This window comes from Cavia porcellus, unplaced genomic scaffold (genome assembly GCF_034190915.1).
Source record: "Cavia porcellus strain 051 isolate PalLab524CR breed Dunkin Hartley unplaced genomic scaffold, mCavPor4.1 scaffold_17, whole genome shotgun sequence".
In the NCBI taxonomy this organism is placed as follows: Eukaryota; Metazoa; Chordata; class Mammalia; order Rodentia; family Caviidae; genus Cavia; species Cavia porcellus.
This window is the reverse complement of record NW_026947500.1, coordinates 6,353,851-6,367,925: the sequence shown is the minus strand read 5'-3', so window position 1 is coordinate 6,367,925 and position 14,075 is coordinate 6,353,851. Positions and strand designations below refer to the sequence as shown.

At 34.0% G+C, this 14,075-nt stretch overlaps 1 protein-coding gene and 1 long non-coding RNA gene across 13 annotated transcripts in view; both read right to left on the bottom strand.

Annotated features, from left to right (window-relative positions):
- The window catches only part of LOC134471096 (uncharacterized), a 133,533-nt gene extending 127,948 nt beyond the window's left edge, over window positions 1–5,585 (bottom strand). Inside the window, exon 1 of the long non-coding RNA XR_010040445.1 lies at window positions 171–5,585. This is a non-coding gene — a long non-coding RNA (uncharacterized LOC134471096). The remainder of the gene's footprint in view (window positions 1–170) is intronic.
- The window catches only part of Nlgn1 (neuroligin 1), an 816,885-nt gene that overhangs the window by 627,381 nt on the left and 175,429 nt on the right, over window positions 1–14,075 (bottom strand). For 8 of the 12 annotated variants that reach the window (XM_063229021.1, XM_063229019.1, XM_063229023.1 and 5 more), the window contains 2 exons: window positions 6,092–6,904; window positions 5,592–5,651 (listed from right to left, as the gene is read on the bottom strand). In XM_063229021.1, coding sequence (XP_063085091.1) covers window positions 5,592–5,651; window positions 6,092–6,584 — 553 coding nt within the window. In that variant the 5' untranslated portion in view covers window positions 6,585–6,904. The remainder of the gene's footprint in view (window positions 1–5,591; window positions 5,652–6,091; window positions 6,905–14,075) is intronic. The other 4 variants (XM_063229024.1, XM_023564138.2, XM_063229026.1 and 1 more) reach the window with 1 other exon arrangement.

Sequence of the window (14,075 nt, the reverse complement as noted above, 5' to 3'; positions counted from 1 at the left end):
CTACAAATGAGGATAATAATCATACAAGGTCAATGTGATATTAAATAATTAATACAGCCAGATCCCTAGCACATATTAACAACTTCCTATTATAATTTTTATCTCCATTATCTTAATATAACATATCAAACAATTAAAAAGGAAACAACTAGACAAAAATATAATCCCACCTTCTCTACTCTTGTACATATGCTCATGTGTGCTGTCGGTCAACAAGTCCATTAAAGCCACTTTCTGGGGATGGATGGAGAGGGGAGATACAGGAAGGAACAGGTGTGAAAAAAAGATATTAAGATGTGCTATGTCTGTGTATGATCTCTACACATGCAATGTAAATATGATGTGCTGAAAACATGTACTAGTGCAAAATTTTTGAAATTACATTCTCATGTTCTTTCAAATCCCAAACTCCCCATTTTATGTTACATTCAAGTTTTCTTACTTAGGAAGGTTATGCCAGAAATTCTCTCATCTTTTTCCTACATTCTTTAACATCCTAAAAATGCTCATTTACTACTAGTCACAATTTTCTTGAGAAACCAGTTTGAATTAAAATATGCTTATATAAAAAGACTATCTGCAGAATTTAAAGTCAGAACCTTTTTGGCTGTAGAGGTATGTCCAGCATTTGGCATTTTCATAATTTTCTTTTCCTTAATTGTGTACATTTTAAAATTTACCTTTGATATTTTAGACAGAAGGAATCAATATTTTCCTCAATAAAGAGGAATATTACCCTCAGTTGAGGGTAATATTTTGTTCCTTTCTTATTATATACAAATATTTCTTCTACCTGTTTGTTCCCTAAAATAAACTGTGTTGCCTTCACCCTCCCATTTTTGCCTGCTCTATTTCAAATTTATTTAATTTATATAAATTTATTAAATTAATTTTATTTATTCTAGAAACATCTTATCTTTTCTCATTTTTACTTAAATGCATTCCAAGCTATAAAGCTCCTACGACCCAACAAAAATTGATTTGCAAGAAACTAAAAGTGTTATTGTTTCACAGTGTCATTCCCCAAACCATTCTATACTTTTTCCTTTCACTTTAACTGATGGAAAATGCATTCTTCCAAATGTTCAAGACCAAAAACCTAGCATCTTCTTAAAGCCCACAGAAAACTCATCAAGAAATATGATCTTCAAATCATTTGGACAATCTGACACTTCCATTGATACTACCTGGCCCAAACCTGGACTATAGTCAAGCCATTGCTGTATTCCTCTATGTTCTCCTACAACCACTCTCACTACACCAGTCAAACAGTCTTTGAAGAATGGAGTTTAAACATTTTGACCTCTACTGCCTTTCTCTTACTCCCTTCCAGATAATCTATATTCCTAAATGTTACTTTAAAGTGCAAGGTAAATTCCCCCTTAATATTTTCACACTAGTTCTTTTCATTCTTCTGCAGAAATCCACCCCCATTTCCTTCAGGGATATTTTCAAAAACTATTCTGATCATCTTACTTAAAATTGCCTTTACCCTTAATATCTGCTTTCCTGATCATTCAAATCTTGTTTGTTTCTTTCCTTCTTTAACCATTTACATTAAGTTGATCCCTATATTTAGTATATAAAATCTGTCTCCATGCACTAGGACATGAACTTCAAGTGAGCAAGGATTAATTTCTCTTCTGTGCACTAATATATCTCTCAGGTCTACAGCTATACTTAGTACAGAGCAATCAGTCAACATATATGTTAAATAAATAAATAAATAATGAATTAATTAAATTAGGAATACATGAGCCAGTAGAAAGAGCATTGCAGAATGTAATCCTCTTTTAAAATTCTATACACGTTGATGTGGATAGGATTCATTGTTATACACATTTAATTAGAGAAAAAAAACACTCCCTATGTGAAACAGTCAATCAAATACTCCTTAAATTGGTGGAAAATATTGTTGAATAAATTCAGTATCACTTGAAGTGAAGATTATTAAGCAAAGCATCTAAAACATTTTTGAAAATCAGGAAAAAATGCTAAAGTGGTAAATAATTATATTAGAATCATCTATAAAGATTTTAATCTCAGTAACAAAGTTGGGTTAAGTAACAATGTGGTTAGCAATGTCTCACAACTGTAAAAATAAAATCAGTTTTGTACTCACCCCCAAAAAGCTATCCAAATAATAGTCAAAGTGCTGAGAAATACAAGGCTGCACAGATCTGTATAATGCAGGAGCCAATCAGTTTGCTTGTGGATTCTCTGGGTCCCTTGTTTCTCCTTCTTGTGTTTATTGCCTAATATTTGCCCACCTCAATGTTTGTTAATCTACTTACAAGAGAATAATGTAGAGAAACAAAAGGAAATTTAAGTAAGTTAAAGCTACTCCTTGATGGCAGCCAGAGGAATGTGTTTGGATCTTGCTTAGGACAGTTAAGAAACTATGTGTACTATTTCCAAGATGCATATAATTTTGGAAATTGGTTGCTAATAATTAGTTTGAACCAATTCTATTAAGGTAAGCTTTGGGTCTATTTAAAATAATGTAAGCTCAAAGAATGAAAAGAACCAATAATACTGAATTCAAAAAGAGTAAGAATTCAAGGAGGAGAAGACAGAACGACCAACATGAAGAGATCTATGACAATGCTACAGAATCATCTATAGTCAACACAATGAAATCTACTAATCTACTATGGGCAGGAACTGCAGCCATACCTGCCTCTACTGATTCTAGCAGTAGATACTGGTTTAAAATTTTCAAAAAACTTCTCAGAAATCACTTCTTTTTCCATAATTTTGATGGGTTAAGTAAATGAATAAATTAAGCAAAACACCTAATGTACAAATGCAAATGTCCACTATGTCCAGTACCAATTTCTATCATCTTATCTGCCTATTTTCCCAAGTGTTGCTAGTCATCACATTTTAAGCATTCATTGTTCTTTTCAATTTTTCAAGGATAAAACCCTAAAGAAATATTTAGATGGTAATTAACATATGGCTAAACTGTCTCGGGAAATATGAAACGATAGATTAAAATGTGCAATTGGGACCTGCTTTAAAATGAAAGGCAGTCTACTGATAAAAGTGTGTTTATTGTCTTCAAATGCACAAGAAAATATAATAAAAACTCTACTTAAGCATTACAAAGTGGTTTCTTTTAGAGAGAGTATTTTCCTCTCTTTCTACCAAAGTGCACAAAATGTGTTGTGCTTTTTAGAATTACTTGAATATGAGTTCTATGGGAAGAGTTCTACCTCATTCATTCCTGACTCCCTTGAATACAACATGGCTTATAATTGGCAATTAGCAAATACTTCTGAGTGACTATAGTATGCACAGACTATAGTGTACTTGGCACGGAAATGGAGTCCATCTGCTGCTACAAATCACTGTACATACTTACAAAAAACAAAGGTAAATAAAGGCAAGCCAGTATTTCATTAACACCTAGGAGGGGAAAAAGGACAACACGACTATTTTTACAGTTTCTGAATCACCATTTATAAAACATTGGAATTCTGCTAAAGAACATATAGCCAATATGTAGCATATGTTAGTATAGGCATAAATAAATTTGAAAGGGCTAACAAATTTTTAAGCCAAGATAATAAGAATTATTTGAAGTGACCAAACTTGACCTTCATGTTAGAGAACGAAATGAGTCAAAGAGTTGGAAAGAAAATTTCTACTACTATATTTAAAAACAGCCTTCTAAACTTGCATTTTTATCTATTCAAAAATTACTATTTGTAAAGAAAATTACACATATATTCTTTACGATGCAGACTTTGTGATATCAGTAAGTAATAAATGAGAATTTATTTCATAATAGAATATATTATATTTCCAAGTAAAATGCTGAGTTAGGAATATATAAAACACAATACTTTCAGACTATGTACCATGCAGCTTCAAGAACAGTCTATAGATACCATTCTCAGTCCAATAATCTAGTCCGCATTTTGCCAAAGTAAATAGTATAGCTTGCATACCGCTCTGCCAATTAACTGATAAAGTGGATGAAACCAACAATCCAGAGAAAAATGAAAAGTACAAACCAAAGAACAATGAAAAATGCATTTCTAATAAATTCTTTTCTCTCTGAAGTCATATGGGTGAAAGGTCACTTAGTAGCTTACTATCTTACCTTCTGGCACCTTTATCTTTTTCTTGATCACACATTTTTTATGCATTGCGCTCTATTTATGCACTCTTCAGTAACATCTTTATTTATGACTTTGTGAATCAACATCATTGTGATAGGAGCAAAAGTCACCTAGCTAATTACACATACTTGATAAGCTGTATAATAATAACCACTGCTGTAATGCACATAAATAGAAACCTTGAAAATTATTGCAGTTATTTGCACTTGGGAAAAAACAAGAAACTTTTTTTAGTTGTTCAGAAACACCCCATGGCCTTTGTATTCATCTTTGGAAGTACATTTTGATCTTAACCTGAATTCAAGCATCTATAGGACAAATAAAGATCAACTTCCATTCTACCAGTATTACCAAGAAAGGTTGGAACAAAAGTCAATTTAATGCAAATATTTCTGACCCATAGTTGAGAATATTATTTTAGGAAGTGTGTTCCATATAATACAGTGTTACTAAAATGGCACAGTTGTGAAACTCCCAGCCCTACAAAGATGCTGTAATGATATCTGAGTTGGTCCAGTCAGGAGATTAGAAGTGCATAGAGAGATAGAATGTGCAGTACTAGAATATTAATACGACTTCTGTATGAAGATTGGAAATTCTAGAGTTATGAATAAGGTCAAAATAACTCATAGATGATTTACTACCGTAAAAACTCATACTCTCCTATGAGTGATTTACTGAATGTTATATAAAAATGGAGGGTGGACACACTACATTCAGATACAAGCTTGCAGCTGTCACTGTCTCCATTTACTCAATCTGCCTAGAGGATGATTTGAAGGTTGATTTAATTGTAGCTTCTGAATCATGTTCATCCCTGTTTTAAGTTGTTTAGCATAAATATAAAAATGTTGAAGTAATTTTAAGACTAAATATTTAGCATGAAATCTAAAAATCTCTTTCTCTTCAGAAAGACAAACTGAAAATGAAAAGACTCTAGGAAAAATGCATTTGCTAAATAATGCTATTTGCCCCATAGTTTTGACAAATTTATTTTTTAGATAAGAAAGTTTGCAAGATGTTCAGAAGGAGTAAAGAATAAACAAAAAACAAAGTTTGTTACTGAGCTGATGAATTTGAAGAGAAACAAAAGCCTACGTCTGGTCAGGAAGAGTTCAGAGCTCTGAAAACTGAGCAGGAGCTAAGGCAGCACTGTCTGCGATCCATGAAGGCAACTGAAAGGCCAACCGTATTTGTCTCTATACACAAATTGCTACAGTTCTAATTTTTGCTTTTACAGCACTAAAACACACGGCACCGCCAATGAACTCTGTCAAAGTTATCTACTCAAAATTCCGTTTATACATCTTTCTATTCCTAGATAAACTTAATCAAATTCTACAATTCACCTAACCATTCACTTGCCAGCATCAGCAAATCATCCTTAGGGAGAGTATCTTGTTCTTCCTCTGTAAGCTTTTAACCCAGTCTTTTTTTTTAAATTTTCACTTTTATACATACCTCCTTTTCTACATATTTTCTTGCCGGGCTTTCTGGCACATTCCTTGGATATTCTTTTTACTGAAAAATGAATAGAAGACTAGAAAATAACATGGCGCTCCATCACAGACCGCCGGAACATGCAATACCACTATCTAACTCAATGCACTCCTGCATCTGACTGAGTGCGAAGGGTCCCCGATTCGTTGAGTCTGCACATGCAATGAGGAAATGTTGATGCATCTTCTCAGAAGTCATTTGGTAGGAAATGGAAACTGGGAGCCCATTTCTACCTAATTATACGTGCTGTGGAGGAAAGAAGATGAGTAGGCACAAGAAAAAATAATACACTGACACACATAAACAAAAAGAGCAGCATGCAAGCATGTAAAGTATGTCTACATGCCAACAGGAAAAGCCATGCATACTACCAGTACACATGAATTAATATTGTTAGAACTTAGAATAGAAAAAATAAATAAGTATATCTCCTTGGTTTTTTTTTCCTGCAATAAACTCACCATCCTCGGTTGGGACATATATGTTTAAATATAAGCAGTCTTCACTCTGGTCTTGCACGTACGATGAGACTACATCCAGGTTATTAGTAAACCACACAGGAAGCATAACTTCTGGCAATCTGCCATCAATAATATTCTGGGGACACACAGGAGCAAATTGAGTGGCGTTCCTGATGTCTGACCAGGGAGACGGTGGCTCTGGAGGCTGAAAACGATGTTCTCCTGTTGGTGGAGCTGCATATGGAACCCCAAGAAACTGAATAACAGGCCCTAAAATTTCATTATTGAGTTCTTTCTTAACCCCTCTTATCTTTCCAAAGTTGGTAGTCACCAGTGGGTCCACATCATCCAATTTTTGTGAAAGCACGTGGGTAGCCTGAAGCAAACTTCCCAAAATACAGAGAATCAAGGAGGCACCCAGTCCCCCGTGTACCAAACATGCCATCACTGCTCTCCAAACATAATTTGGCCACATGCATCTGGGAAGTGCCATAGTCCCACATCAGTTGTCTGGCTGTCTGGTTTCAGTGAGATAAATGTACTTATATCCACTTGAAAAAGGCTGTATAGTGATAGCTATGCCTCCAATTTTTCAAAGGTGAACTTGTGGAGAAAAGCTCGGAAAGCTCCCTTCATGCAGCAAGTACCTCCCATTGATTTCACATGTATTGAAGCAGCATCTTCAATCATCACTATTTATCAGGCCATATCCTATTGACCATTCTGTTTTCCATAGTAGCAATATGGCAGAGTGGCCACTGACTGTAGATTGCTTTCTTGTAAATCAAATCCAGTTAGCTGCGAGTCTATATCCTAGAGAAAATAAAAATAAATCATTAGCACAAATAACCTAAAATAGACAGAGTGATAACTAGATGTTTTACAAGCTATAGGAATACATTAATAGTGGCTAGAGTCAGGTAAGTTAAATACAACTGTGGAAAAATTACAGTTTGATGTGAGATGACAGATAAAATAACTGATTATTAGAATATTGAGAGACTTGCCTGCTGACTTCGTACATGCTTAAGTGGAGGCAGGTCTTGTCAAAATATATAGTTTCAGGAGCATTTCACAGTAAAGTATTTTTAAAATACTAAAGATTGTGTGTGAAATTTTCCTTTTATTGATAGTTCAATCACTTCAAGTGACTACACAATTAATCAAAAAACAGACTTAAAATTAGAATTCAATACCAGAAATCGTTTCTTTAAAAAAACTTGTAGTGCATTAGTGGAACATAAAATCTGTAAGAACACACACACACACACACACACACACACACACACACACATTAAGTGGTTCCCATTCTCATGCATGTGAAAAAATGAAAACTAATGCTAATTCAGCCAGGTCAAGTTCTTTGTTATGTCTCAAAAGTTTGCATAAAATATTGGTTATCAATCTCCTACTTTAAATTTAGACTCAAGAACTTGAAAGAGAAATAACTGGCAAAATTTGAAAATGAGAAAGTTGACATCATTTTGCAAATTAAATTATTTTACCATCTAGATATACTTTTAAGTAACAAATTTGCAAAGCACAAGTGAATTTCTGAGTCAAACTGAATATATTTTAAATTACAAGTTTTAGTCTCACTGTCTGTTAGAAAGCAAAGAAAGAATTTTAAAAAGTGTGGTAATTTAAAAGAACAATCACATCTAATCATGGTGTCTTGCATATTAACACTAATCAAACATCTAACACTATTTACTCAGTTCAACTTGAAATCTTCAGAATAAGTTGTAACATTTAGTGCAGTACAATTCACTGGGTAATCTCACATTGACTGCCAAATAGGATGCAGCTCAGAAAAATGTCTTTTTTTCTCAAGCAAGCTTTTAAAGTAGTTACTTTGAAAATAATAGTGTTGATTTGTATTAAGGATGGTTTTATCCTATCATATTATGTGAAAATTCCTGAAGAAGTGCTGGTCTGCCAGTGAAATTGCCATTATTTGTGTTATTTAAAAGGAGACTGAGAAAGCCATAGGGCAACAGGAGATTTTGGTTCTGGCCTAATGTTCCTTTAGCTCTGAACAATCAATCACAGAAGGCAATAAGGAGACGAATGTCTTTCAGAACACTGCAGTCTGCGTTAATTTCTGTTTTCACCTCAGAAGCAGATTAACATACAAAAGACAGGCTCAGACCCATCCTTCTTACTCCAGCACTTGTGGAAGACTTAGTTATTCTTGTATAGATTCATGGTGGGCCATGCACACCTAAACATCTCTCTTATTTACCTTTTTTATTTAAAATGCACCATTTTGACACCTAAAATACAGCACAATAGTGAGGCCTTAAAAATGTTCATTTTTTTATTCAGTGTAATTCTCAGGTTTCTAAAACTTTTTTATACAATCTCATTAATAATAAAGATATATCCTTGTTTATTAACAAAATAATTCCTTTTTATTCTAAAATACGGTGAACTATACGAAGAATAAAGACCTTGTTTCTTACTGATGTACAATTTCAGCATAAACTGAGAGAAACTGGACTTGCTCATAGCATGTTGCATTTTAAAATTTTTATGAGTTTATCTCCAGGATTTATCAAGACATTCCATTTTACATTAATCTACATAGGAAGTGCTAAAGTGTTGACTCCAAAAGATTTTCCAGAAGTCATTATTACATTAATAAATCTAATACAAAATTATGACTTATTTCAGTTACTGAAACTATAACAGAAATATCCCTAAATACAAAAATTCTAATTTGTTGACTTTTTCTTTTTATCATTTACCAATGCTTTCTAAATATATGCTAAACTATTAGCTTTTATAAATTATATTTCATTTGGAAAAATCCTGTAAAATGGGTCTATTATCTCTTTTTATACATGAGGATATGAGACAGAGTTTGAATATATTGGACAAAATCACTTAACTAATCAATAGCAGTTCCAATAGCCCATTGTTATTAACTGAAAGGTTATCTTCTTGATCATTTCATAACATAAATTCTCAATGCATAAGCACTCTCAAACAACTTAATTCCAATGTTTTTAAAATCCAAACACCTGTATATATTTTATGTTTCCTAAGAACGTGGAATCTAGTTAAATACTCTGAGATACTGAGAATTATATAGATACTGAGAATTCTAAATGGTTTACTTTATTTTACCTTTTTTTGCTACATGAGGAGCACAGTAATATATGGAATTACACAAGATCATATTAGAACACTCATTTGTATAATGATTTAATTACATTTAGTAAATAAAAAATTCATAATAACAAAATGGCCATTTGTAAATACTGATGAGTGAATTAGGAAGTATTTGCAAACTGCAACTTTGTATGTCAGGGAAAAAAAGCACATAAATCTGAAATATTAGTATAGGTAAATCTCAAATACTTTGAGCAAAAGTTCTGGAAGATTATAGATAGTCAAATATTATTTAAATAAATGCTGAAATAAAAACCCCAAAGTATAAAAATAAACAAAAAATACATATATATCTAATACATATAGATAGATATATATTAGCAGGAGATTGTCCCCCTCTGAATAAAGTAGAAAAGAATGAAATTAACTCTGGAAATTAATTAAATTGTATCAAATTTAATAACGTATTATTAAATGAATTTGACAAAGTTTTAGTATTTGATTGTATAGGGTGACATAATGCACACATACGTCTTTATTATGAATTCTCTGTATTTCCTGAATATTATAAATCTTTTTAAATAAAAACATTAAGACAATATGATCAGAAGACTACTACTAGTCAGTCCAGGCCAGTCACATATTACCAGTAGACCAGCCTATGAATTCACATAGAACCAGCCTCCTCTGCCTTCACAGTTAATGCAGACAATTCATAAATTTTTCTGTTACCCAATTCCCTGAAGTAAAGTATGTATGGTCGCATTAAGCAATAGAATAAATAGTAAGTAATATTTAAAAGTGTATGATACGTGGTAATATATTATCTGACTTGCATTAGTTCATTAAAATAGCTGGTCCCTGAACTAGTTTTCTCCTCTGGAAACCAGATAAATAAGTAGAGAAAACTGTCTGGAATATTAGATAATTACAGTGAGTAGACACATTGATGCATTTTTTTCCCTTACCTAACAAGTATTTAATGGTAATATACAATGTGAAAGCTGGTGTGCTCAATATTATGGAGAATTTAAAGCAAATACAACCCAGTCATTGTTCCCCAGTAACCTATAATATTATAGAGGACTAAGTCACATAAAATGGTACCAATGCAGGACAGTAGGTGACAATCATTCAATTAGTACAGGAATGGAGGAAGTGAGACCTCACTTTCTATTTTATATGTCTTTAAAAATACTACCTCTTTATCTTTATTTTGTTTTTTAATGTTGGATTTTATGTCTTCGTTTTGAACCATGTTCTCTGCTACGGAATTTTTAAGAAACTCTCCCTTCCCTCACCATATTGGGTGTTGAACCCAGAGCCTTCACATTGAGCAATATCACCTTCTCACGCTCTTTCTCTCTCTCTGTCTCTCTCTGTCTCTGTCTCTGTCTCTCTCTATCTCTATCTCTCTGTCTCTCTCTCCTTCTGAGACAAAGTCTTGCTAAAATCATCAAGTTTCCCAGGCGGGACCTAACTTCGATCCTCTTGCCCCAGCCTTCAGGTTGCTGGGATTATATGAGTGTGACACCACGTTTTGTTTGAATTTTCAAAGATTTAAACCCTTAAAACAATTCTTCTGAGAAGATTCTATTTTCTATAGCATGCAACAGAAGGAAAAAAAAAAGTGCCTTGAGGTCACTCTACCAAAAAGTACCAGAATTGGCATTTACAACCCTCCATTCACCAGATGCCAAACAGAAGCCTGTGTTCTGCACCATGCTGCCTCTGTCACTTCCCTCCGCTGATCATAGAGCTCAACCAAGAGTACATAAGATGGCCTTTGTTTGATTTCAGTTAGAAATGTACTCAGAGACTAACTCAAACTTTTGCTGATTTGCTCACCTATGTGGAACAACTGAAAAAACCCTGTGTGATTTTTGAGTTTCACAAATAAAAAATTTTTATAAGAAAATTTGTAGATACAGAAATATTGAACAGAAATGAATAGCAAGATCAACTGTATTCCCTAGAGACTCTATGTCTGTGTACTTTTTGAGGTCAAACCATGCCAACCTGTCAAGGTGTTAATTAGGTTCAGTAATGTTAACTAAACAAAACATGGATTAAATAGTAACTATTTCAGTGCAATGCCCTGGTTTTTAATTGTCAAGTCTAGTGGCTATGAAGCTGGAGAATGCCTACATGACCAACTTACTGTGGAGAGCCTAGATACCAATCACAGTATCCTATACCACATTGTCACTTGTGCATAGTGGCACTAACTAAGGATGCCCAGTGTTAACTAACATTGGAAGAACAAATAAGAACCCATCCCTGGCTGTTACAGTGCTGCATTCTTTGTCTGTAGTAAAGCTGTCCAGTGAGCATAAACTATTTAGTCCTTTTAACAACTGAACACTTAAAGTAAATAATTTGTAACTAGCTCACATACTAAATACTTCAAGTAGTATAACTAAACGTGAATGTAATCATCAAGAACCTTTGTGAGGTTCTAAGAGAGCCAGATCAACAGTTAGTTAGAGTACATGAATTGGGGGGAATTTGCAATAGGATTTGAGAATTTCACATGATTTAGATAAACACTGAATGAATCCCAGGCAGAGGACACAATCCAGAACAGTGTGAAGAAAGTGTATGAGACCCTGTGGTGCTCATAATCCCTGGGCAACCCACTTCCAAGTGATGGGGCCATGAGAATGTGCAGAGGTCTGGCCTTCCTGTTTCCCTGAAGAATAACACTGAGGCGCCCTCCCAGCTTCCAAAGTTACTTGTGGAAATAAGTGTGAGCTAACATTGATTGAGATCTCCTCTCTCTCTCCAAATATGGTTCTTAATGGCAGGTCGCAAGAAGCTTCATGAAAACAATCACATCTTTTAAAGTCTTATATTTTCTCTCGCAAAACTGATGCATGACAGAAAGAAAAGAAAATGCCTTGTTTGAGGAGGGCATAGTCTTATTTGGCCAGAACTCAGAGAAAAACACACATAGGACCAGCATTTGATGCGGCTGCAAAGGCAGGCTGCAGCCAAGTCAAGCAAGCCCTTCATTAACAGACTAAAGTGTTTGGATTTTATTCACTGAGTGATGAAAAGCCATTAAACAACCCTATCAGGGGAAGGGTATTATCGAATTTACTCACAGGAAAATTAAAACAGCAGTATTGTGAAGACTGATCTACAGAGTAGTGTATACAAACCCTATCTCAAGGCAATCAGATGAGGCAAGTCAATACCTGAACTTCCACTTATCATATTGTTTTGCATAAAACAAAAAAGGAAATAAAGTAAGCTTTGCTAGTATAAATATATGATTTAATAGTAGCACCTGAATTGGTTATGTAATATAAAATGCACTTGAAATATCCTTTGGGACATAAATAATACTATAATGGTCAATAGTTGCAATTTATGGTTTTACTTCTTAGTTTCACTGTATAGAAATACATCAGTATTTATACCAATGGATGGAATTAAAAATTTTTGCCAAGTTTCAGTTAAGGTAACTCTCCCAAAATGGACTGTTGGGTTAAGGTTTTCCACATCAGATAGAGATTAAAGGAAACACTAATAATATCATTGTAGATTAAAAAACAAGAAAAGTGCAGAAATAAAACTTTTCTTACAAGTTCTACACTACAACATTAAAACAATGACTATCCAACCTAATTTTAAGATATAAGAAAAAATTGGAAATAGTAAGACATTTTGAAATTTGGATTCTTGTCCATTTCATTTCCTGAGAAGTATGCCTAAAGAATCTTTGTGCCTTACTATATTAATGAATAAGGAATGATGACATCACAATTTAGAAGATGTTTAATACTGTGACTTTATCTTTCTTATCTTCTTCACGTCAGTTTTTATGTATGTTATGCAATCTGGTGATATAGATAGTACTGAGAAAATGACAACGAAGAAAAATAAAACAGATAACCACCTATGTGACAGGTCAGGTTCAAAGCTTATTACATGCTTACTGTCACTGAGCTCTCACAGCGGATTTACAAACTAAGTATCTTTATTTAAGAAGAAGAAAATGAGGCTAGAATACTGTTCGAGAACCACTCATCCAACTAAAGACAGATTTCAGAAACAGATCCAGACTGCCCAACTCTGAACACATGTCCTGAACAGTTATGACACAGGATATTATGCTTGCTCCCCAGTGAGACCAATTCCAGTAAGCCATATGCTCACTGAGGTTTAGGATTTCAGGACAATGGCAGACACAGGACATCAACAACGGGAGGGAAATAAAAAAGACTGCTGATCAGTTTACTGGGGTTAATTAATAGACATAATTTGCAGCAGTTACAAACAGTGTGGGATTGAAACCTTATCCAGCAACATTTCTAGCCTGGGGCAGAGAGTAAGTGGTGAAAGATTAGGGATAAGGAAAACAAGCTGGTAGAATTCTAAGCACAAAGGTTGTAAGCTAGGGTATCAGAAGTGCTGGTTAGATGAGTTATGTATCTGACTGCTCGGGGAAGCAGTATTAGGTGGTATAAGAAGAAAAGATCAGCGCATCAATACCAAAGGTTAAAAGTGATACTCTATGATAGGCATATGAACGCTCGAGATCTGGATTGTGTTTAAATTCACAGGATGCCATATGAACATTTAGTTATTGAAAACTGATGCAGTGAGAAGTATATTCTTCCATGACCAACACTAAGTAAAAGCAAGCACTGTGAGCCGGGGTTAAACATGAAGTTAACTATAGCGTCTCATTTAATTGGCGCCTACACACCACAAAGTAGAGTATTATCATTTCCTCATAAGGTGTTAAATTCAAACCAAAAATGCAAATTGGAATATTCTTCACAGAAAAAAAAAAAAAAAAGAGACAGCGGTTTATGGATGCAGTAAGTTCCAACCCAGAGAAGGAGATAAAGGGAAG